General features: G+C 36.0%; 2 protein-coding genes and 1 long non-coding RNA gene across 3 annotated transcripts; 1 reads left to right on the plus strand and 2 right to left on the minus strand.

Moving 5' to 3' along the window:
- Positions 1 to 1,422: 1,422 nt before the first annotated feature.
- LOC106717197 lies at positions 1,423 to 6,183 on the minus strand. Its single transcript, XM_014510933.2, has 5 exons — positions 5,881 to 6,183; positions 5,242 to 5,339; positions 3,961 to 4,035; positions 2,384 to 2,583; positions 1,423 to 1,672 (listed from the first exon to the last, which is right to left on the minus strand). Exons 1-5 carry the CDS (start codon positions 5,890 to 5,892, stop codon positions 1,437 to 1,439), a joined length of 621 nt encoding a protein of 206 aa, XP_014366419.2. The 5' UTR covers positions 5,893 to 6,183; the 3' UTR covers positions 1,423 to 1,436.
- Positions 6,184 to 8,085: 1,902 nt separating this feature from the next.
- LOC106717175 lies at positions 8,086 to 12,981 on the minus strand. Its single transcript, XR_001357311.2, has 3 exons — positions 12,835 to 12,981; positions 8,672 to 8,855; positions 8,086 to 8,158 (listed from the first exon to the last, which is right to left on the minus strand). It is a non-coding gene; the product is annotated as an uncharacterized LOC106717175 (long non-coding RNA).
- Positions 8,997 to 25,719, plus strand: LOC106717173. The gene is made up of 12 exons (XM_014510904.2): positions 8,997 to 9,258; positions 20,144 to 20,261; positions 20,974 to 21,147; positions 21,286 to 21,386; positions 21,481 to 21,669; positions 22,023 to 22,120; positions 22,243 to 22,389; positions 22,821 to 22,985; positions 23,817 to 24,023; positions 24,145 to 24,323; positions 25,439 to 25,498; positions 25,611 to 25,719. The coding sequence occupies exons 1-12, from the start codon at positions 9,217 to 9,219 to the stop codon at positions 25,640 to 25,642; spliced, it is 1,512 nt and encodes a 503-aa protein (XP_014366390.2). The 5' UTR covers positions 8,997 to 9,216; the 3' UTR covers positions 25,643 to 25,719.
- The last annotated feature ends 553 nt before the right edge of the window (positions 25,720 to 26,272 follow it).

Raw genomic sequence — 26,272 nt, forward strand, 5'->3', positions numbered from 1 at the left:
AAAGCTCTGTATAGCTATGAAGAATTTTTTGACTTAAATATTATATATAGATAGTTAATTGTTTGCTTATTTTTAATCAAATTATTTTGTGTAAACAATATCTTAGTTTACATTGAGATTTTGTTATCAAAACATAGATTTTATAACTTTTACTTTTACGATCTTTAATTTACATATTATCAATAAAATTGTAATTGTATGTACATTTATCCGACGTTCTTACGATGAAGGAAAACATCGTGATGCAACCTGCACATATCTCAGAAGAAATTCAAAGATATGTGTGAAGTCAAGCAACCCGCACTGGGCCAGCTGGTGGTTGACTATGACCTAGTCACTCCTAACTTAGGGTAGGCTCCGAGCTCCTCAGTGGGGACGTATAGTGAGCTGATGATGATGAAAAATGAATTACAAGTGTATTAACTCCTGTACAAGAACACTGTTGCTATTTCTGTCCTAATCAAGAAGAATGAGAGAGATGATAGGAGGGTGATAATATTCGTATGTATATTACTACAGTGGCAATTCACCGCAATGATCATCCCGTTTTAATCACATCTGTAAAATAAAAACAAAACGATACTTAACGGGTTTTCAATATTTTAAAAACCTTACTTCAACTATTGTATAATATATTATATATGTATATATTTCGATAAACATAATTGCAATACGCAATGTATGACTAATAAAGGTAATGTATTTGTTTTTTATTTAAACACATAAAAGGATTCTCCCGACATTTAATTACATTTATAACTACAAAAAATCATTGCACTCTGACTAATGTATACTAGATTACTATTTAACTAAAGCTACATCAATCAATGTTTAAAGAAATGACTTTAAAATGAAAATGTGAAGACTTTTCCACAATAAAGTAGGAGGGACAAAAACAATGACGAAACAGTTCGATTTTGGGATGTGAGTTGTCAGTTAGTCGATTTTTACTGTAATTTATTTTATTAATTTCCTACAAATTAATACATACGAGTATAATGATATCATTATCTCAACCTAATTCACTATTTTCAAAGTGTTGCAACACACAATGCAATATTAAAGTAATTATCTGCAGTTAAATGTTTGTTTCCGTTCTTAATCGTTTTCTACAAAGCAAGTGATGTTCTCGTTATATTGTTTCCTTTTATATGAACAAAGATAATTCGCACTAAATGATTTGCATCACATAAAAAGTCATACATTATTTTATATTGTGAAAGAATTAACTCCAAATAAAATTTCTCAATTAGTATGTAACTATGTATGCAATTATTTTTGTTCAGAGTAACTTTAAAATATATCACCGGAACCTAAAATCATTATCAGTCTAAATATTTAAAACCTGTTTCATCCAAAAGCAAAAAAAAAGACAATGTAATTTCTAAATAATTTATTACATTAGCTAAATGTTCTCTTCCTATTGTAAACTATAATCATTTAATTTTTTTAATCAAAGTATTTATTTTAGCGTAACGCACTATAGAAGTGTTTGGTATTGGTACTGGTATATGAGATAGATTGTTATTGAATGCAATGAGAGGGGGGAGGGAGAGAGATCGTATGCCACTCGTAGGGGGCACAACTGCCGCCCCCTCCACCAATGTAGCGGGAATTTCCCTCACTTCCCGTCTGGACCTCATCAGTTGAGCTTTGGAAGGACGTTGCTCATCTGTGTAAAAAAAGATTATTAATAATTAATTTTTTCTCACTTCCTCTCTTTATTTTGCAATATGTTTGTTCTATTAAAAATAATTAATTAACAAAAAGATAACAGATCTTTCTCTCATGCAATCAAATACTTTTTGATTTCTGAAATCAGAAACATCTATTGTTTTTGAATGACAACTTCGCGTAGAATTCTCCATTGTACGTACAATCACACATATATTCAAATAAATCTAAATTCACAATTCCTTCCTTTTTGGAGTCATTCAATCACAGCCTAAATGTGTGAATTTAATGTTTTTACAGCTAATTTGTATGTTTGAAGTACCAATATTCGAGATAGAACTACGACGTGAAAAATATATTATCACCTAACGAAAGTGTGAACTGACGTAATCATGTATAGCGGTAGAGCAAATCGTTACAAATAATTGCATCATCAGAGATTTATAAACAGTTTTTGTAAGAATGTAATTATCTCAAATGAGCGACGAGTGCTGCTTATCTATTTATTGTCGACCGAACAAATTTTGCGAGGGAAAGAGGAATCCAGAAGATGGAAGTCATACAAAGGTTTTTAAATTCTGACAGTTTTGTTCACATGATAATTAAATTGTAAAGAGCGTATAATAAATAATGTAATTGTGTTAAGTAATGATTTCTGAAAAAAAATAATAGCAATGTATATAGATAGAACATTTTGCTTTAAACATACCAGAAGAGTTGTTACTCTGGGAATAAGCCAGTTTTTCTAGAACATTCCATGGTAACACACGTGTCTGGTTTATATTAACCGCTGGTGACAAACCAACAACACTCTGAGCCGTAATGTTGGTTACAAGAGGATTGCTTATACCACTCAAATCAATACCGGAACCGTTGCGATGGTAAAACGTGATTGCTTCCTGATGACCTCTGCACAAACAGTAATACAAACCATTTATATTTAAGTTAATTAAAATTTACACACAACCTATTTTGATTTACATAATTTGCAAAATAGAAATAATATCTTTTAAAAACTCATAGAAAATTATTTTAATTTATTGTTTAAAACTATTGAAGTATTCACTCAATTATACGATCCCCGCGCCCTCTTCAACCTGCTGCTTGATAAAAATACGTTTTAGCGCCATCTTTGAACCGTTATTAAGACTATCAAATCAACCATAACCAAATTTAACAATTACATTGTCTCGATATTCTAGTTAATTTAAAAAAAAACAAGTACATATTAAAAATGTATTATTCAATGCTTACTAATTAAATTCGTGTAATATAGAAACTTAAAGATAATGTTCAATGTACCTAGTAGATGGCGCTAGACGTAGCAATAAGAAAATGTTAAAACTTATTGTACCTAACTTAGTAATAACGATAAATAACAGTCTAAAGTAAAATTACGTTTTTATACAAGTAACGTGGTTTATTAAAAACTACATAACCCCAGAATTCCACTGCAGTGACTTCTAATACAAACTAGCGATACGCCCCAGCTTCGCACGGGTACAAAATCGAAAAAATGAAAAACGTGCTTTTTAAATTTTGCAATTTTAACTGTTTAACCAACATAAAATGTATTTGTAAGGGGTCTGAACTACGATTTTCATTAATATACACTAATATTCAATTAAGATGAAATATATACATAAACCATCCGGAATAAATAACCTACCTAATAGTGAAAACCGTATTTTAATCTGTTTCGATGCTCAGCAGAACATCAAAGACACATGTCACGAAAAACGACTTTCCTTTATAAGACTGAACGCTCACATCCTCCTTTAAAAAACAGGGACTACAAAATACAAGTTTCACTACAGTCGAAACCCAAAGTTTAGCTGTTTCATCGCATTTCATTTTGCCATCTAAATTAATATAAATCAAAAATTAAGTCCAAGTCTGTCTAATATTTGCAAAATGCAATGGGATCAGTAAAAAAACTTATCAAAAATAAAGACTACGAAGTGCAAGAGTGTACTAGAGTGCACTACGTTCCAGTGTATCCAAAATGCATGGTAAGAAATGAATACGGTTGCTGTTCTGACTTAATTTATATAAAGAGATGTTAGAATGAATTTGACACACTAGGACTTGTATTCTTGACAGGATGACAGGTATAGTGACAACACCTGTGTCACAGATGGTAATATTGCATTATATTACGTAAATAAATGATATTAGAGTATATTGTGAGTTCACCTTGAGTATATAGTTCAGAGTCAGAATACTGCATTTCAAGTACTAGTATGTTTAAAAATAAACTTATATGTATGTCTAAAAATATCTTACTGTTGTTTGTCCGTTTTGCCATCGGTTTTGTTGGTTATGATACCCACTTGGTAAACTGTAGCGCGAACCACGTACCTGTAGACGATTTGTTAAATCATCACAATTCTAAAAATATTAAAATATATTCGATAAATTACATTTCAATATTTTTACACAAGTATACATCTGTCTCATAAAAGCGTCGGTGGCTCAGGGGTTAAGCACTTGACTTGCAATCTGCAGGTCCTGGGTTCGTATCCCGCCATGTACCAATGTGTTTTTCGATTTTCGAATCTCGCCATGTACCAATGTGTTTTTCGATTTACATATGTACATTTATCCGACGTTCTTACGGTGAAGGAAAACATCGTGATGCAACCTGCACATATCTGAGAAGAAATTCAATTATATGTATGAAGTCAACCAACCCGCACTTGGCCAGCGTGGTTGACTATGGCCTAGTCACCCCTAACTTGGGGTAGGCTCCGAGCCCCTCGGTGGGGACATATAGTGAGCTTGATGATGATGATACGAGTACATCTGTTTAACTATAAGCCGATGTAACACTTCTGTTTTCTTTACAGAGAAAGTGAGCTATGACATATACAAAACATGTATTCTGCAGTGGGTTGGCATTGAAAGATATTTTATTCCAATTTCATTCAATATAATTTATTACAGTGTAATAAGTGTACAATGATTTTTAGAGAAGAAAAATACTAGACGAATTCTTTCGAAAGGCGGGCGAGCATACAACAACATACAACAAATAGCAACTTGTAAATAATAAAATACCAATTTGCTGACCAATCACAATGCCAATTGTTTGTTTAAAGAAATCAAAGTATTGACCTTGGAGTATTGATTTTATAAAGTCAGCGTCTCTCGGTCACCTTTATTATTTTATACTTTTTTATTTTATTATAAGGTGGCAAACAAACAAACTCGAACTCGATGAAACAGCGAACCATAAACAACGGCAATCAAACCTTCCCCTTCCCATCCTTTCTTTAACATAGAGTGGGAAAAGAAAGAGGAGTAAAATTAAGCCTCCAGCACGCACACTCCTCAATCCAATTGCTGTGTGGTCGTGATATTTCAGCGGGCGAGCCGGACAATTCGTGCAAAAGAAGTTGATGTTGCTGTCGTCTACCACTGTTCAACGCTGACCACTTTTGTAATTTGATAATGTGCTGCTTCTATAATGATGGTGATGATAATCTGATCTAGTCAAGGGAACTTTTTTTAAAGAGAACAAGAAGAAAGTGGTGCAACAACAAACACACTGTAACAAGTACGTACATATCTTTGGCGTGCGGCGATGGCGGATGTGACTCCGTGACTTCACACACTGTACCAGTGAAGCCGCAAACCACAACAGTAACCATCATCCAGTGAACCTTCAGAACATATTCTAGCTGCATACATTTTATTAGGTCACTCAATTAATAATCTTAACCTATTTATCGTAAAGATTGTACTAAAAGTAAAAAGCGTAGGAAGAGAGTTGGCCGCGGTAATCGGAAAACAATACCCGTTCGACCCTGTTTATTTTTAGCTGTTTAATGCGAGAGGATTATGACTTAATAATAATAATAAAGCCATTTATTTCCATACCGATAAAAAACAAAATTAAAAATGAAATAAAATGTACAAAGTAACTTACTTCTATTTGCAATTTTTTACAATTCCTTAATTATGACTTAAATCGATCTAAATATTCGCACAGATTTGCAATTAAAACCCCATTGTAAACTACCACTGTAAACTAGGCGTATTATAAAATACATCGCCAAGATTCATGATAATTGTCAGAAAGAGTGGCATATACCACCCTTGGTGTCAGTCCTCCAGCAACATTCAGTAAATTGTTACTACCTATGTTGCGACAATCGGTAAATTCCCGCTACCAACAATCAAATTGAAATAAAATGTACGAACCAGAGATGCCATGTTGTATCGCTGTCGATGTTTACACTGTAAGCTGTAGCGCCCGAACAGCCATTTATATGTATTTCATCTAAGTCATTTAGTATTTAAACACTAGTTCGATAATTGTTAATAATTCTGACATATTCAAGATAATTATATAATTCACACGTAGGCGGTACTGCTGCTGAACGCAAGTTTACTATCAAAAAAGTAGTCACGGCGTGTGCTGTCCTAATGTGTACTGCACTCGTGTGAAACTGTCTGCTAGTTAACTCTAAAACTATGCATATACTAGCTTTTACCCGCGACTCCGTCCGCGCGGAATAAAAAAATGCACACAAGATAAAAAGTTCCTATGTCCGTCTCCTAGTTCTAAGCTACCTGCCCACCAATTTTCAGTCAAATCGATTCAGCCGTTCTTGAGTTATAAATAGTGTAACTAACACGACTTTCTTTTATATATATAAGAATAGATAGATATATTATATTTATATATATAGCATCGAATACTATGGCTAAAAACATTATTACATATATACTATACTACATTGATTCTAGAGATTCGACAGGCACACTGGAATGATGCTCAAAGCATTTCAAATATCATCCCAAACTAAGACGCTGTGGACGTCATTGAAGGATATTGTTTTATTTATTCGTGTACGAAATTATATAATCACCCTTCTTATTATCAATTAATGGCAAGTCCAAGCACACGTGAATGCAGAATTTAAAATAAAGTGTTGTTGTTAAATGAGTGATGAAATATTCTAATCTGTCAGACCTAGTCTGACTAATGCCTACTGACACTCGAGGATGAATACCATTAGTAAAACATGTCACGAGTCAAAACTGGTTCAAATGTTTTGATAACAGAAGGTTAGTGGAATTGACATAATACGCTCGAAAATATAACCTCCTGTCTACCCACCTCAGTCACCTCAGTCAGTCGGTTAATAAATTACTCGCCATTTTGCGTTCCATTTTCTAAATAAATAAATATTAATATCTGAAAGACGCGTAAATGCTTTACTAATTACAATTAATACCACTTTTCCAATAGGTTTTTTTTTGCAGATATAAATATAAAATCAAAGTTTGTCCTTATTCGGTGCTTGAGGACCTGAAGTACCGAACAGAATTATGATACAAAACTTTTGTAGGACATTTCTAAAACGCAAGAGAAAGTTTGTGTCCTAATAAATGTAAAAAGAAATATTAAATCTAAATTGGGAATCCTTATATTTTTAGCTTAAAATATGCTTTGAATGGCAGACAGAATTTTATCATATTTGACCTTTATCACATAAAGATTATAGGTCTATATAAATTTAATTATTTAATAATCTCACCGAGATATTCAATTAATTAAAAAAATGTTTGTAAAAGATTTGTAAAATTTTTCATTAATCTTTATAAACTCAGTATAACGTTAACAATATAAACTCTTTATAACGTTATCCTTTATAACAATAAACTCCCTGTAACCCAACTTGGTTGGTTTGCGTTAAAATCCACATATTGAAACACTCTTTATAGCGATACGCCATTCTCTATTACGAAGAAATGTGTTCATATTTGTAGACACTAAATATTTATTATCGGTATTATTGTTTATGTTATGTTATCTTGTTAATTTGGTTGTTTTCTTGTTCACTCCATATAACGATAACTCTCTATAAAGACAAAAAAATGCTCAGTCCCTTGAGTTTCGTTATAAAGAGTTTACACTGTATTATTAAAGTGACCGGCTGATCTATCAACACACTAGTAGACCTATTTTGTCTGTAACTACGCAGTATTTTACGATCTTCAACCACAAAAGACCTAAACATAACAATACTTATACAGTGTTTCAATTATATTTTAGCTTAAACATATTATGTCAAACCTTTTATTGAACCCTTATATTAGATACCATGAGTATTGAAATATTATTATGCGAAGGCTTCTGAAATGCGACCCTGATAAATGAATAACAAAGTACTGATACAAAATATAGTGTTATTGATACATATTAAAGCTTTAAACGTACTCTTTAATTGTGTTAACTTTAATGTCCATAATTTCAATCAGCAGCGCAGCGGTCAAAATGTGTTTAGCTAATTTATTTTTACAGAATACAATAAATATCTAAAGTGTGTGGAAGTTTTTTTTAAATAAAAAAATAAAAACCATTTAATTCAGACCATTTTAAGTCCATATATTGTTCATAAAGATCTTATATGAGGGGTTCATGTCTAGAAATATTTCTCACAGTCACATAGCGCAAACAGCTCCGAGAGACCTGAAATTTTGCAAAAATTTTTACATAGTAATGTTATATCTTCAGCAAAATTATTTGAAAATTGACAAGTTGCAAAATAAATAAAAAAGTAACCTATTTCCGAGTTCTTTGAAAATGTATCTTTGAGGCGGATCAAACAGCGGGAGCCGACTAGTTATAGATAAATATCCGTCGGTAACCTACTGTAGACAGCCTTAATTTAGGAATGTTTCAAGATGAACTTTTTTCCCGATTGACAAGTTAATTAATTAGATAGAAAGATTCATTAATTGGTCCCTCTTTTTGTTATTTATCATTAAGTATTATAAAACAATATAACCGTTCTTTAACTAACAAACTTAACCGACGCTTTTATAACTACTATTAGCTGTTTCAATTTACAATATCCAGGCTCCAACACCTCGAATGTGATCCAATCGTTTATCTGAACTTTCCCGGAGACCTTTGAAACATTTATGAAAAAAAAAAACATAAAATCTGTCAAAAATGAAAATATAAGTAATTAAAGCTTACCTGTAACTTGTCTCGAAGCTTCCCCGACTCCTCCCCCTAGCGGTTGGCTACGAATAGCAACAGGCTTCACTCCAGTCTCTGTAGCCACTAGCCAGTCGAAGTCCGGCCGCCCTGCAAGCTGGATGTGTGCAGCTGCTCAACGCGACGATTCGCCCACGCTCTCCAACTTCCACACTGCGATCTCCTACAACACACAGGTATTTATACTGTTCCTATTTAAAATTATTTCAATTATTAGAAGAACGATAGATTTTATCAAACTTAAGCATAAGTGATTTTATGGGAATTTTTGTAAAATGTGATAATTTTGTCAATGTGTTCGGATGTTAAATTTCTTTTAAGATAAATAAGTTATCTCTTGGTGTACGCAATCCACGTAGAATGATGTTGTTATCGCCTGAGAAAGTTTAGATTATTTGATATTGTTGCAGGATAGTGTTGGAGTGGCAGAGAAGCAGTAAAGTAGCCGCTGTACCACCGTCGGTCAGCGCCAACACCGCATACCATCGGACAACACCTTGCGCGTATTGCAAACAAGAGGTAACATGGCACCGAGTAGGACTTCCGTGTTAGGCGTTCTGACGACGGTAAGTACTATATATAATTATATCTTACTTATATTGTTGTTGAAAACTTTGTACAAAAATATACTACAGGTTATTTGACAAAAACAATATTAAATACTTTTATTAAAGTAAAATATAGGAATATGGCCGATTGTATCCATCCATCCTAATTACAAATATCATAACACTTTTAAGAAACAATCACAGTGTTTGTTCACATTATCAAATGAATTCCATGTGGAAGTTAACGCGTTAAGTAAACGCATTTATAATTTTCGATTAAGCGATAGAAAATATTGAAGATGATACGAGATTAACATAAATGATAATGGCTATAGAATGTAGGTCACGTGTCAACTAAGTGCTTGCCTATTATTATTATTAATAATCATGATGTGAACTACCAATTAAAAGTGTTTCAGTTTAATGCACGCTGCGGTCGCGAAACATTTCTCTTAAAATGTTTAAAATAAACAGCTATTAAAGCACAGTTAATTGAAGGTTACATTATGGACAAATTTCATTGATTTATCTTTCTACGTGTATTTATTTGTGTTCGTAAATAATATTAGCAGTAATGTGATTTTAAGAAAACAATACATTAAAAGTAAGCAGCAATAACATCCAAGTACTATTATAAGTCTTATCATCATCAACCTGCCCTTATCCCTATGGAGGGTCGGCACAGTATGTACTACTCCTCCATACATCTCTATCAGCCGTCATATCTGAATTCATCCACTTTCACACAATCTATCCAAACTTTATTTGCTCTTCCTCTACCTTTATAGCCATCCATATCCAATCTCATTATTTTTTGTCTACTAGTTGTCGCCCGCGACTCCATCCGCGCGTAATTAAGAAAAATCTTAATAAGTAGCCTATGTATTCTTCCAGTCTATATGTTCTGCATCTAAGCAAAATTTCAGCGAGATAAATGCAGCCGTTCTAGAGATTACTTCAAATAAACATCCATTTATCTAAAATTTCGCAATTACAATATTAGTAAGATTTAATTAAAAAATTATCTATTACCAATTAGATATTTTTATTTGTTTCTAATTGGAACCATGATGACGAGTGCAATGTGCACTTGCTATTTTAAAACAATTATAAAATCGAATTTTACACTAATCTATATCTATATATATAAAAGAAAGTCGTGTTAGTTACACTATTTATAAATCAAGAACGGCTGAATCTATTTGAGTGAAAATTGGTGGGCAGGTAGCTTAGAACCAGGAAAAGGACAGACATAATTTTTACCCCGTTTTCTATTTTATATTCCGCGCGGACGGAGTCGCGGGTAAAAGCTAGTTAATTTTGAAATAAAGTAGTATTATGCTCTGGTTTGTTTTGTTTACACTTGTTTACTTAGTAAACAAGTGCATTTGTTAAATTTCATGCATTGCATTTCCATGAATTTACTAATTTATTGAAAAAAAAGATAAAAGTAATGAAAGAATGTATCAGAGGTCATACAATTATAGTAATTACCTTTCATACATCATACAAACATTATACAAGTAAATGGCTGTAAATAGCTACAAATGAAATTAATTTAACATAAACATTTTGTTTTCTTCTTGTTCTCGCTAAGATATTGTACTTTTTCATTGAAATCTGAATTGAAACTAACTTTTACTTTTCAAATTATTAAGTCTACAAACCTTGGACACCCTAAGTGAAGATTTATTGAGATAAATCTTTTCTATATAAATACTTTAGAAGAGATTGAATTCACATGTTTGTTGAAGCAATGATCTATTTGTACTTAGTATAGTGAACATTTTACACTGATTACATTTATAACAAAAACTTATATAAAAATCGGTTGTTTTATTATTAATATATTAGTCTTTACTTTACTATGAACACTTCATTTGAAAATGCTTTAACTTGAATTACATTATTGTGTTTATATATTAGGAGCGTCGATGGCTCAGGGGTTAAGCACTTGACTTGCTGGTCCTGGGTTCGAATCCCATCATGTACCAATGTGTTTTTACATTAATCCAACGTTCTTACGGTGAAGGGAAACATTGTGATGCAATCTGCACATATCTGAAAAGAAATTCAATGATATGTGTGAAGTCAACCAACCCGCACTGGGTCAGCATGGTTGACTATGGCCTAGATTGTGGAGAATTTCTTAAAAATCTATTGAGCTGTTCCGGAGATACTTTCAAACAAACATCCATTCATCTATCTAAAATTTTACATTTATAATATTAGTATATTATTTATTTTGCTAAACGCTTTGCGATTGTGATATAACATAGATAACATTAAAGTAGATTTGTTTATTCTGACTTATTATCCAACTCACTGTGGGTTTCCGAGTCCAAAATGTACATTTAAAACATATTTTTTACCTCGGTTTTGTCAAAGATAATGTCGGGGATGATGATAAGTTTTATACAGAGATCCTGTTCTCAGAAATCAGTGGTAACTCTTTCAAAAATCGGTATAAATTAACTAGTAAACATAATATATATAATTTCTCTCATATATTGTTCTGTAGCTGTGCGAATACATAAGATCAAATAAATGGCAACAAGGTAACATAAACACTTTAGTAAATATTTTTATATAGTAAAACAAATTTTAATTACTACTTTAAGCCTACTTATGTTATTTAAAGTAAATGAAAATTTCTTATTATTTGCAAACATAACTTTGCACAAACACATTATTTCAATATGAACTCTTATTGAAAAGAAATGGGCAAAGCGAATTTTGTAGACACATTTTGTTTATTTTTTAAATTTGTTCTTAATATTCAGGTTAATGCAAATTTTTTCTAGTTTATGCATTCACAAAACAACTCCAAATATCAATAAATTAATATATAAATATCCACACTCATTGTCATATTGTTACATTTTGATATTATAATAATTATTACATTCACATAAGTTCAGCCGATCTTGTAGCTGGAAAACCATGTAATAATTTCCCTTTACTACGAGTATCTCTTGTCTCACTTGCTTGTTTTGCATAGTAAATACAAGATCCACTGTGCATCATATTAAAGCATAAATTATTTTGTTAATAGCTATAGATTATATGAAAACTTCAATTATTGAATCATTAATTAGTTAGTATTGTACAGCTATTTAAAATAGTTACTTGAATATTTTGTTTTTAATACAGTAAAATTTTTGTGCTTGTAAGGAAAAGCGACAGAATTTAAATTCAATAAAGATAGTTTTAAATTCTTCTTTAATTTTGTGCATCTAATGAGAGCACAAGTTGACTTAAATATAGCAATTAAAATACTTCTATTGTTCGCCAATTTACTGACGAATGAGTGCTGATGTGACGTCATGTCATCATGATAGACTTGCACATCTTGATTCGGATATCTATCTAATCGGTGGTGCCACCAAACTGTCGCACACTCTCCCATCCTTACGTTACGAAATCTTATCAGTCGCGATATCTCAATTCTTTTGACCGATCTATCTACGTACATACATTTTCGATGGCTTCAAATTACCGCGAGACACCCACTCTGATCTTTTTTTTTTTGCCAAATCCTTAAGTCTCTAGCTGTGCGCTACATGTGTATTAAAAACTCAACTGTATATTTACCTCTTACGTTTTGGTTGTAACTGCATCTGTAGTAATCCATACATTATTTCATTCAATAAAACACCCATTATTACTTTTGTTTTTCCTGCACATAAAATAAACAAATGGCTGCGACCCGCAATTGCAGATACACTGTGACTGTGACAGCCGTCAACGCAACTTATGACAAATGAAAACAACAGATAATAAAGCCGAGAAACCGATTTTCCTGTTTTATGATTTAATGCCAATTTTATAATGTGCCAGTACAGTAGGACAGTAGCGCTGGCCTGGCATGAACTGTCTGGGTTCACTAGCGCCAGTTAGCGTTTACATTATACCATTTGGATGCCAGTCTTGATATTTAACGCTACTGATCTACTGTAGACCTAGCACAAATATTTGTGACAATCTACTTCGTATCATCATCGTCCATAATGTCAAAATTAGTATAATATTTTGGTGTACTAAAGTAAAGCCCGATTGGATAATATATTTGTAAATATGTTTTTTTTTCATATTATTTACACTTCTGTTTCTGCATCCGTTTCTGCTAAAATTTACTTTTGACATCTGTTTCCGTTTCTGGTTCCGCTACTTCCGCTACACACTTCCGTTGCATCACTACTATATAGACATAGTACGTATGTATTTTGAAAAAAAAAAGTTTTAAAACTGTCCTGTAAGTCTGTTTCGCGATATATATTTTACCAATAATTCAATTTATATTTTACTGAGTTGTGCACGGCTTATTCAGCCGTATAATTCCACCTAAATAAAATCACATAAACGGCTAGCGTTGTAGTTTCAAAGTCAAAACGAAACACTGCTTTTCTTTTACTGGATCCAGTAGAATGCATAGGGGACATACTAACTAATACTACTACACTACATAAAATTAATTTTAAAATTAAGCTAAACCAAGGTAAAACTTGCTTTGCCAAAGTCAAGACAATGTCGGCGTGTGTGTGTGTGTGTGTGTGTGTGTTTTTTTTTTTTTTTTTTTTTTTTTTTTTTTTTTTTTTTTTTTTTTTTTATAGAGGGAAAAAATGCCTTGGGGCACCGTCAGACATGGGAGCTACATGCCTGGTGTGTCGGGCTCAGGCTCATTAGTGTTCACCTAACCTAACATGAGTCCCGTTACCGACTAAAACAACCCTCTCTATGGACTTTTTGGTACCCCTCCGGGACTACCTTCCGGTATTACTTCGGAGGGGTGGTCTCAGCAATCATGCTTTCCCTTCTAGCTCTCTGCGCTTTTTAGCTCCTTGAGTCCATTGCGTTGGCTTTTCGCCGTATTTGCTCAGCCCGCCGTACCTTCTTTAGTACTGAGGCGGCGTATTCGCTAACTTTATTCCATGCTTCTTCTGTTGCAAGCATGTTATCCACCAAATTTGCGACCGTAGTAGGTCCGATACTGTTCTCGAGTTCTTCGCGCTCCTTGGAGTATGCCGGGCAGACAAAGAACACGTGCTCTGCATCCTCTGGTTCGCCGCACCCGTGTGGACAATCCGGGAGAATTTCGTGCCCAAAACGGTGTAGGTACGCACGGTAACATCCATGGCCCGTCAGCATTTGGGTGAGGTAGAAGTTCGTTTCCCCATGCCTGCGGTTTATCCATTTTTCGACTTGTCCAATTAGTTTGTGAGTCCAGCGGCCCTTTATTGAGTGATCCCACTCCTGCTGCCATTTGGTGATGATCTGTCTTCTGACTAGACATCGCGATTTTTTCCGCGTTGCGCTCGGATCACTTCTTCTGTCAAACAACAGTTTTCTCTCTTCTGCAAGTAGATGCACGGGTATAGCGCCGGCGATTACACAGGCTGCATCTAACGATACAGTGCGAAACGCGCTGATGATTCTGATCAAACTTACCCGATACACTGACTCCATCTTTTTCCTATTTATTTTGTTACTTAGAGCGTCCGCCCAAATGGGAGCCCCATACAACAAAACGGAATTACTTACCGACATCAACAGGTTCCTCTTCTTTTGCCGTGGGCCACCCACGTTAGGCATGAGCCTGGCGAGCGCCATGGTAACCTTCGATGTCTTCACGGCTGCTTGCTCCACGTGGTGGTTAAAGTTTAGCCTGAAATCTAGGTACACTCCAAGATACCTAATTTGTGTTTTAGATGTGATGCAACTTGATCCCACGGCTAGCGTGATCCTTTCTACGTTCTTCCGACTCGTGACCAGCATTGCCTCTGTCTTGTGCTCTGCTAGCTTCAGCCCGGTCGATGTCATCCACGTTTGTATGCGGCGGTACGTTTCTTCGAATATTCTGCGTATCTCTTCTGTGTGCTTCGCGACTATTGAGATCATCGCGTCGTCTGCGAAGGCAGTGAGTTCAGCTCCAGCAGGTAGTGTGAGATTCAGCAGTCCGTCATACATAATGTTCCACAAAAACGGTCCGAGCACGGAGCCCTGTGGTACACCAGCCGTAATTTTGTACTTTTCCGGTCCATCATCCGTGTCGTAGTGAAGGACCCTGTTACTAAGGTAGCTACGTATTATCTTCCTGAGGTACATCGGTACTTCCAATCTATCCATAGCCTTGCAGATGATGTCCCATCTTGCCGAGTTGAAGGCATTTTGGATGTCGAGAGCTACCAACAGGCAGTACTTTTTGCCCCCACCTTTCCAGCGATGGCCCCTGGTGGCGTTTTTGGCGATGTTTACTACTCGTTCTATCGCATCCAGGGTAGAGCGGGCTTTTCTAAAACCGTACTGGTTGTTGTGGATGGCGTTTCCGATTGCGGCTTCCATTCTATTGTGGATTATTCTCTCCAGAACTTTCCCCGCTGTGTCCAGCATGCATAGGGGGCGATAAGACTTTGGGTCTTCCGGGTTATTATTGCCCTTGGGTAAAAGTACTAATCGCTGTCTCTTCCAGATTTTGGGGAAAGTACCTTCCTGGAGGCACTTGTTAAATACCTCCTGAAACCCATTTTGCTCTCCCTTCATTGCCGCCTTCAGAGCTACGTTAGGGATGCGATCCATACCCGGTGCCTTCTTATTCTTTATTGCGTTGTATGCGCCTACGAATTCCTCGTTCGTGATCGCAGGGACTTCGGCGGCGTTTGCGGGTATTTCGTAGTCCAGCTCTTCTTGTTGTGGGAATAATGTGGTGACAATGCTTCTTAGTAGTTTTGTTTCACGGGGTTGTTGTGTAGTCCTTAGTTTCTTCATGACAACCATGTACGGTCTACCCCAGGGGTCATTGTTGACTTCTTCCAGTAGTTCAGCCCAAGTTTCTCCTTTTCGTTTTTTAATCGCCTTTTTCAATTTAGTTCGAAGGTCTTTGTAGGTAGCCTGCAACGCGGGAAATGAATTTTTCTTTCTTGCCCGTTGTGCTAACCTTCGGGCCTTCATGCATTGTTCTCTGATTTCTCTGATATTATCGCTCCACCAGTGGACCGGATCTCTTTTGTTTTTTCTGTGACCGGTTCTTACCATTGCACAATCACACGCCCTAGCCAGCTTTGCCATGATGTTCTCTGCCATCTCCTCTGCGGTGTTACCTTCAATCTTACTGTTCCACTCTAATGCGGCGTGAAATGTGTCCGCGTCGAAGGTATTCGTTTTCCAACCTACGAGGGGAGCCGCAAGCTTCCGTCGGCGGACATTGTTGTGATCGGGGATACTCCACGTAATTGCACAATGGTCGCTGTGTGTGTAGATATCCGTTACCTGCCATTTTGTGTCCCGCTTTGCTATGCTGCTGCTTGCGAAGGTCAGGTCAATAAAGGACCTTGCTTCACCTTTGATAAAAGTGGGTGACTTACCGTCGTTCAATAGTGTCAGGTCCCATCCAGCTGCGGTCTCTAGGAGCGTTTGGCCTCTCTTATCCGTTCTGCTACTCCCCCACTCGGTTGCCCAAGCGTTAAAATCCCCTGCAATGACCCGTGGGTTCATATTTCTAGAGGCATTAGTGAGGTTTGCCAGCATGTTCTCGAATTTGTCCTGGCTCCAGCTTGGTGGGGCGTAGCAGCTATAGAAGTGTATGCCATTCACTTTGGCACCGATGACTCCTTCTTCTTGGACCTTCAGGATTTTTTGCGTCGGGTACATGCCGCAGGACCAAATAGCGGCTTTATTTGCAGTGTCTGATATCCAACCGGGTTGTTCAATGCTGCGGTAGGGTTCCGATATTATTGCCAGGTCAATGCCTTCCTCACGTACTATTTGCGTGAGTAGGTCTTGGGCAATCTTGCAATGATTTAGATTTACTTGGACGATCTTAATCTTTGCTTCTTAATGATCTCCTGAAGTGCTTTCTTGTATGCAGCGCATTCGCGGCTGCCGGCAATGTGTTTGTTTGCCTCTCCCTTACCTTTGTCGCTGCAGAGTACGCAATAGGCCTCTCGTGTGCACTTGTCGATTTTGTGACCCTCACCACCGCACTTGACGCAGCAGGAGGACCTGTTGACGGGACTCCTACACATTTTGGCCAAATGGCCGTAGTTCCAACACTTATAACATTTAAGTGGTTTAGCTACTTCACGAATACGGCATATTACCCATCCAACGCGAACCTTCCCTGCTTCGAGAATTTTGTTGGCCAGCTCCATTGGTAATACTACCAAAGCTGTTTGCATGCCACCATACGTTTTCTTGACGGATTTAATGGCATTTATGTCTACAGTTTCGCCTTTTCCCAGTACGCTTTGTAAGGCATCCCTAATTTCTTCCCTTGTGGTGATTTCGTCAAGGTCCTTCACGATGATAGTTTTCTCTGGGATTCTACTTTTGACCAGAGCTTCTTCACCCAGCACCGTTTTTATGGCGTTGCAGTACTGTTCGGTTTTTCCCGTACCATGTTTGTTAATTACAAAAATCATGTCTCCACCGGCAGTCCTGCGGATTTTTGCGACATGGTCTCCTACACCTTTGAGGGTTTCATCCTTTTTTATTCTACTCAGTATTTCAGCGTACGTCAGCGTGCCCTTCTTTTGTATCACAAAGGCTTCTGGGAGCTTGGGGTTACGGGGCTGCTTTTTCCTTCTCGTGACCTTTTCCCATTTCTCATTGGGGTCGCTTGCATCGTCTCGTTGTTTATCCTGCACTACCATGTTACTACTTACTTTTTTGTTTGGTAGTGGCTTAGGTGTGTCTTGCTTTATTGGATCATTCATGATTTTCCGCTTTACCCTACGGGGTGAACTTACTACTGGCTCCGGTGTTAAGTCCTTTCTCTTTCTGTGCACTGGAGTGCCGTCTGACCGTGTAATATTTTCCTTCCACGCTTGTGGTTGCGCTTTGGGAGAAGTCTGGGTCATTGTTGAGGTCAAATTACGCGATTGCTCTTCTCCTTCTTTAAGGTTGTGTAACCTATTGTACGTAGTACTAAGGTCGTTTACCTTTCTTTTTATATCCCCGTGGACATTGTGTCTCGGTGTTACGAAATCAAGCAGGTCTTCGATTTGTTTACCGAGTTTCTCTAAGAGTTTCTTCCTGGAGACGTATTCTTCTTCACCAAGGCTGATTATCTTTGTTTGTGACTTACCTAGAGTCCTTTTTAGTTGATCGGCTACTTGGTGTTCCTTTTTCTTTGTGGGCGGGGTCCTTTTTAGCCCCTTCTTCACAAATGGGTTAGTAATCTCCTCAGATTTTTCTTCTTGTTTTCTTTCTTCTGGTCTTCTTTCTTCTGGTCTTCTTTCTTCTGTTCTTCCTTCTTGTTTCTTCTCGCTTGAAACGGGTTGCAAAATTTTGCCCCCCCCAGAATACGTGGGGCAGCACGGGCTGAGAGGTAGTGAAGTGTTCCCACATCCTCCCGTCCCGTGGAGGGATTCTCCGCGTTCTACGGTACCCTCCTGGGGTAGTTTGTTTTTAAATCTTGCTTCCATTTTCGTGCTGTTTCACCTCCATTCCAGACCTTTTTGAGATTGAATTATCCCACGGCTTGCTGTAGCCTCTCATTCGGCATGGAATCTCCGCCATGCGTCGGTCGCCATTGCCTCGTCGGTTATCTAGCAGGGAGTACCACGGTAGCTAGAAGACGTGCTACCGTTGCCAGGTATTCGGTTGGGTAGTTTACCTTGAATCTACCTCTTTGGTTGGAGTTTATTTACTATATCGCTGGCACGTGCAGGTGAGGTTGGCTTGAGTGGGTAGTGATGTTAGAACCCACCCCTTACTCCCCTGTGTGTGTGTGTGTGTGTGTGTGTGTGTGTGTGTGTGTGTGTGTGTGTGTGTGTGTGTGCTTATTGGAAATAGAAAAACGATAAATGTTTATGTGTAAGTGTTTCTGCAGTGAAAGCTCGCGGTAAAGGAATTTATTTCGTTTGCTTTTATTAAAAAATAAACATAATATATTTTAATATGTATGTTTCAACTATTGTACTGCTGACACACGACAGAACCTAAATAATATAAGCGGTATTTTTACAGCACAGAGAAGAGAATTATCAGGTAAATAATTAGTTCTTGGAAGTCGTTAATTAGCGGATGTTTATTAGATTTGGTGAATTATTGCTTTTTCTTGTGATCAGTTAAATATATATGTCGCAGTCACATTGTATAATCCGTCGTATTACATTACGACTAGCCGTTATCAAAAACAGGGCCGTTTTAAAATGCGGTGGTTCACCGAGTAGCCGGATTGACATTACGATACGTTCTCCAATAAGGCGGCCTACGTTTGGCCACATCGTACTAATACTTAATCTGCAGGGTTACTGAAATAAAAATGTAACTCAAAACAATTAATGTAAATTCGTCAATAAGCAGTATTTCTTTCAAAGTTTCTAATACTCAGGCACTTTATGATTTGGCACAGATAATACTAAACTACAATTTAACAAAGTAGTAATTTATGGAGATCTTAGACAGTCTACTTAACATTTATTACGTTGTGGCTAGCCTAGTATTGAATGTCGCGTGGCGCCGAATACATTCCGGCGGTTTTTTATTCAGCCGCATTCAATCCGGCTACTCGTTGAACCGCCGCATTTTAAAACGGCCCTGTTTTTGATAACAGTTAGCCGTAATGTATTACGGCGGATTATACAATGTGACTGCGACATATATACTTAGATTAGACGTTTACAAAACTTCTTATGGCGACTTTATCTTGACTTTTTAGGTTAGTTAGTTTAATTTAAGTAATTAGAATACGTTTATTATAAATTATGGTTGAAATTCTACCAATGGCCTTTTTATTAATTTGACCGCCTTTTAAAAATATAAATAGAGTGTGCCCAAACTGAGCAATGATTTTATGTCTTTGTATTATTTACATTCTTTTAATAAATTATTAGTTAATTAGTTCCTAAATTTATAATATACTTATATTTGTGATAATAAGATGTTTTTATTTGTTTTCCAGATTCAAGCTCTCATACTGATGATGTTTTCAATATTTTTTATTTTAAACGCCTATTGTTACATAGACTTCTTCCAAGACTCAATAATAGGCGTTTTGATAAAAATTATGTACCTTCACGGTAAGTAAACGAGTTTTACTGAGGGTATACGAGTATTTAAGAAATATCTAGATGCATATCTAATTATTTTGATAGGCTAAAGAATTTCTTTTCTTAATACAGTGTAAACTCTTTATAACGAAACTCAAGGAACTGAGCTTTTTTTGTCGTTGTAGAGAGTTATCGTTATATGGAGTGAACAAGAAAACAACCAAATTAACAACATAACATAACATAAACAATAATACCGATAATAAATATTTAGTGTCTACAAATATGAACACATTTCTTCGTAATAGAGAATGGCGTGTCGCTATAAAGAGTGTTTCAATATGTGGGTTTTAACGCAAACCAACCAAGTTGGGCTCACTTCAACGTTACAGGGAGTTTATTGTTATAAAGGATAACGTTATAAAGAGTTTACACTCTATTTTATTCTATTTATATTTTACATTACGATCTCATTCTCGACATATCTATAGTCTATAGAGATCGACTCAATATATTATAACTAGAGAGAGTTCCGCATTACGTCTCATGCTTAACTTAAAAATTACTAATGAAATGTACAAGCGGAAGTCAATAGCTTATTCATGTGTTTTGTGAGATGAGGTTCTACTAATACCTTATGTACAGCCAAAGAATTATATGCTATCCCCCACTTAGGTATACATGAGAGAACACGTAATGCGTATGACACTTGACGATTGTACAAGTTGAACATATCTTGCAGACCCTGGACTGTGTGGTACCAACATAAATATCGGAGAATTGGTAGACGGCATGCCCAACCAGGCGTTCGTAAGGATGCAGCAGGCACCGTTCACGTATTATCGGACATTATACATAAATTGGGCTAACTTTGCCGTCGCTATTTTATGGCTAATCGCGAACGAGCTAATGTTTAGTAAGTACTAATTGTCGTATTGGTTTTTTCTACATTTTCTACAATGTCTTCTGTCTACCAATTTATATTTGCTATTATCCGGTTTGACATTAATAATAATCTTAATTATTAATACATGAATGTTTATTTTTGTTGTAGGAAACTGTGCGATGTTTCCATGGGTTACAATTACGTTATCGGCTTGTTTGCTAGATTTTTCTGCGCTCCTAATGTATCTTAATGATTTTTATGCGACTGAGGTTAGTGGCGATGTTATTATATTGAAGATTGCTGCAGCAACGTGTGAAATTATTGAAATTGAAACTATAATTGAACACTTAAGTGTATTCGCAGAAACTACCGGATCTACTGTCCTACATAGGAGCAAATGCATTCGGCACGGGTATGGTGGTGCTGGACACGACATCTGTGGCCCCTGTAATGTCTCTTATCATGTCCAAGGGCACAGTGTTTATCATCATAAATTCTGCGCTAATCATGTGGCATTCTTTGAATTACCGCGAACGAAATGATAACCTCGACGTAAGTTGACCAAAGTTTAAAGTCGATTGCCATCTTAAAGTTACGTTTTCACAACAACAACAACTTTTATACACATAGTATTAAACATTAAGTACAGAACTTGAAATCAGTGATAATATGTTCATATACTTACTTGATCAGAATATATGTAAATAACGGGCAGAACCTCTTTTAGAACATTTTACATCTTACGAGATGAAATGCATTGGACGGAATTTGCTCTCTCTGTCTATTCCGCTTCCAAAATGCCTCCGATATAGTTGTCAGTTGTCTTTGCTAAAATAGATTATTAGTATGTATTGTTCAAGCAGTATAATGTAGGTTACGATGATTTCACATAAGAGGCTTTTTAGGCGGAAGCCGCCACCCCGAGTCCCACCGGGTCGCCACTGCATTTTGCACGGAGCAGCATCCGGATGCCGCGTCACTTGCCGCGCCCCAACCTTTACAGGTAAAATGTCACCCAGCTTCAACCTCCAGCTCCCCCACCACCTATCTCATTGAATAAGTTATTTTATATCTACATTATAAAAAATAATAACAAATATTTAACTATTCACATTGAAATAATAGGAATGATCGTTTTGTAACTGCGTTGAAACTACGAGACATTGGGGCCTCCAGCAACTCCGAGCGCGCCTCGCGACCCCTGCCCGGCCTCGCGATCAGAGAACTCGCCACTGTGCTACCCCACCCGGACCCCACACCTACACCCAAACGGTGAGTATAACATACAAACATAATGGCACTATCCCGCTTTATATGCGGCTCGGTTTTCATCCTACAGATTGATCTTCGTAACTCCTTCTTGATCGTATAACATTTCACGCAATCCATACATTCATACATATCTGTTCCAAGTTAATCGTTTAACATGAAGTGAACTTATTCGGTAAAGACCCGACTGTAACTGTAATAACAAGTATATTCCATTATAAGCTCAGAACTCATAACAATATTAAACTAATGGTGAATTTGAGGAAATCAACAATCGCGAGTCGAGACATATGTTAACCGTATCACATATCATTAGAATAAAATTTATAATATTGCCCAGCAATAATACACAACAATAAAAATGTAACGTCGCATTTAAATATTGTTAATTCAGAGTAGGCACTAGGAGCTAATAGAGTGTAATTAACAAACAGGCCAGAACGCGCATTCTCCGCCGAGGATCTAAGAAGGATTCGTGTACCGGACACCATTCTGTCGCTGCCTCAAAGACTTGAAAAATTGATCGCTGATGAGGCGAGGAAATTTGAAGTGAAATCTTCGGATTCATCTGAAAATGGGTTCGGCGATCGTAACGAAAGGTCACTTAAATTTATTAATTACATTGCATTTTATGTTAATCATAATTGATGTATTTGTACCTAAGTTACTACAATCAACATCTTACTAATACTATAAATGCGAATGTTTAGATGGAGGGATGGATGGTTGGATGTTTTTTTAAAGGTATCTCCGGAACGGCTCATCGGACCTTCATGAAATTTGGCATAGTCTGAAAGAAGACAGACTACTTATAAAGTTTTTTTTAATTGCACGCGGACGGAGCCGCTGGTGACAGCTAGTATACCTACTAATTGAATAAAGCGTAAACAAACACTTCTATGTAAAGCAGGATCTATTATGAGTCGCGGCATATTTTTGAATGATTGTTTTTTGTAATAAAGAAATCAGATACTTACCACATGCTTTAGGCTATATATTTTCACGCTATTAATCTTAGGAAGTGAGAAGATTAATAAAACAAAGTCATGCGAGAAAAAGAAAAATTTGGAAGCCAATAGCAACATAGATGCTATGGGAAGGGTAATTCTCAGCCGATGGCGAAGGGCCTTTGTGAGCATTTGAATTTTTAACATTTGCAAATGAAAATTTTACGCAATGTAAATAATAAAACATTGCTGTTCAGTGTAAAAAAATGTATGGAATTTAATGCGGATGAAACCGCACAGGAAAATTAAAATTTGTTTAAGGTTCTGAGCCTCAAAAAATCTACACCAAAAAATTTTCAAGGCAAGGCCTGTAAAATGTTTTATCGATAATTTAGGAAGATTACAGATGTGCATACTGTTATCAAAGTCAAATAAGCCGTAATATAGATTCAAGTAAAATATTTGTTTGTTGTTGTTGCTAAGGACTGAGCGCAGCCAGGCGGGAGGTGTCGGCCGAGGACTTGTCTTCTTCCCCGAGTTGGCGTTGACGCTCCCTAAAGATCTTGAGCAGACCATGACCCACCAGAAGCGATGTCTCGACATCTATACTTTTCATGTTCATCCTAAATACAACGATCCGTTTTCAACGTCACTTCCTAATTTGACAGACGGGATACAATTTCCAGTGACGTAAGCCTCCCAATATAATATAAGTTTAAATCACTATTTATTAAAAACAGTTTTATTGATATTTCTAAAATTTCTGTAATATAAACCACGGTCGGAAATCATGACATATATTTAATACCAGGAACGAGCTTTACCTGGAGTACAAGGCGTGGTTGAGGGCGGATTACATCGCGAAAGGCGCAGCGCCGTGGCGGGCGGAGCGGGGCTACAACAGTCGCCTTCGAAAGCAGCTGCGCCCGCGCACGGACCCGCACCATTTCAATGTTACAAGACAGGCAGGGTCCATGTTCAGAGAGGCCTGTGAGTTTTTTTTCTAAATTCAAAACAAAAAACAATCACCTTCTGTCCTTTTCATAAGGTTAAGGGTTACGGATGAAAGATTATATTTGTAAAAAAAGTCAAAAAGAAATGTCAAATCAAATAAAACCAAAATTATTGAATCTTCAAAAACACTGAAAAACAAATTGAAACGAAACAATATAAAATAGCATTTGAATATCAAAAAGCAGCTCAACCAAAACGGATATTTTTTTTTGTATTTCCTCGCATTTTGGGGCTACAAATGTCTCTGGTCAGTGTTTTCCTCAAGCAAAGCAAGGGTTGTTCATTTACCTCGGCATTTATACTCCATTGATGAGTACACTCAGATTTATATTCAGCGGACAACAGGATAAATTTGAAATATTGATTCTTGCCAGCAACGTGGAAGAGATTTAAATGAAGGAATGATTTTTTTCTCTTCTTGTTCACCGTGTCATGAGGCGTCAGAAGTTTGTCACGGCAAAGCTTCTCGAATCATTGGTGTTACCAAATATCTAAAATATCAACATTAATTTCTACCTAAAAAGATGGTTTAACGCTTGTTGATACAAATATACTGCCACATCTGCTTCGAATAACGAGATCGACCTCATCTATTGGAGTGAATAAAGTTATGAAAGACCAATTGAAAACGATTATGAAGAATAGTAGAGGTGAAAAGTGTTACATTATTACTGAATTGAGTTGCATTTGATGATCAGTTACGAAGCGAAAAGAGCGTAAACTTTTTTTCTATTTAACAAGTTTTATAATTCATGTTTAATATTATTTATTGTTGGTGTATTTTAGATTTTTATATATATTTGATTTAAATTTATTCCTCCCAAGTAAGGTTGATCATAAGAAGACGATCGGTCAAAAACATCCAGCCAAAACATTGAAGTTGATAAAACGTTGTGCGCCGCCGAATGTGAGTGGGATACAGTCATACAGATGATTATGGTTACCGACAAAAATTGTACAATATATGTTTAAAAATCGTATGCCTAAATTGCATGGGTTCATTATAAAAATTAAGAAACTTTAATGTAGTTAGTCACTTAGATAAAACGTAATTCGTAAAACTGTAAATTAACATGGGTAATTTGTTTCAGCCGTTGATCACTTGGCATGGACTGGCTCCGGGAAACTGAGACGTTTGGTATTCTCTTCATGTGAGTATTAGTTAACACATTTTTTTTTCACAATTTGGTGATGGACATTTAGAAAAAATAATTTTTACAGATGTGGTCATAATTAAATTATTATTTTTTTTTCTATTTTTAGCACAACGGGCACCACCGGATGTCCTATATTAACTTGTATTTCCTAAATTTAAGATATTTTTTAGCAACAAGTTTGTATATCCAATATGTACGATTGTTTTAACTTATACAGTAAAAACGAACAGAAATTACAATCCGTTCTATTTCCTCTAAGATTGATAAAAATTTCGTATCTTGAGATAACTTTATTTATTTATTATTATCATTAATTATTATTATGATCGCTTTCTAATTTCACTAAGTGAAATTTTGATAAGTTATTTAATAATAAAGGCACAAACATAGCCAAGATGTTTTCACACTTGGATATATCCTTCTGTAAAACTTTATCTTCAAGTAAGATAATTTAGAATTTTCAAAATTGGATATATTCAAGTCCTTTTGTAAAAGAAAAATCGTCAAAAAATATATATCTATTCGATGTTTGTTAGTGCCGTTAAATAATTTCACGGCCGGCTTATACTCGTAGACGCAGTCGTGCGTTGACGTGAACATAATCCCCTTACTGCATGAATTGTGAAAGAGGTGTAGTAGCTATTTAAGTTTTGCAAAGATATGTGTCTATCTATTTAAAGAAATTTTTAAGTAGAATAAAATTTAAAAATACTATCATTACATTAGAATCAACAGTAATACGGTTTTTAATTTAATATATATAAAAGA

Source organism: Papilio machaon, chromosome Z (assembly GCF_912999745.1).
Source record: "Papilio machaon chromosome Z, ilPapMach1.1, whole genome shotgun sequence".
NCBI lineage: Eukaryota > Metazoa > Arthropoda > Insecta > Lepidoptera > Papilionidae > Papilio > Papilio machaon.

Coding starts and splice junctions, on each gene's coding strand:
- LOC106717197 (XM_014510933.2), bottom strand. Junction 4,036..5,241: donor TCGCCGCACGCCAAAGATAT/GTACGTACTTGT, acceptor AATCGTCTACAG/GTACGTGGTTCGCGCTACAG. Junction 2,584..3,960: donor GGCAAAACGGACAAACAACA/GTAAGATATTTT, acceptor CTGTTTGTGCAG/AGGTCATCAGGAAGCAATCA.
- LOC106717173 (XM_014510904.2), top strand. CDS start 9,217: ATGGCACCGAGTAGGACTTCCGTGTTAGGCGTTCTGACGACG. Junction 22,986..23,816: donor TTCGGCGATCGTAACGAAAG/GTCACTTAAATT, acceptor GTTGTTGCTAAG/GACTGAGCGCAGCCAGGCGG. Junction 24,324..25,438: donor GTCCATGTTCAGAGAGGCCT/GTGAGTTTTTTT, acceptor AATTTGTTTCAG/CCGTTGATCACTTGGCATGG.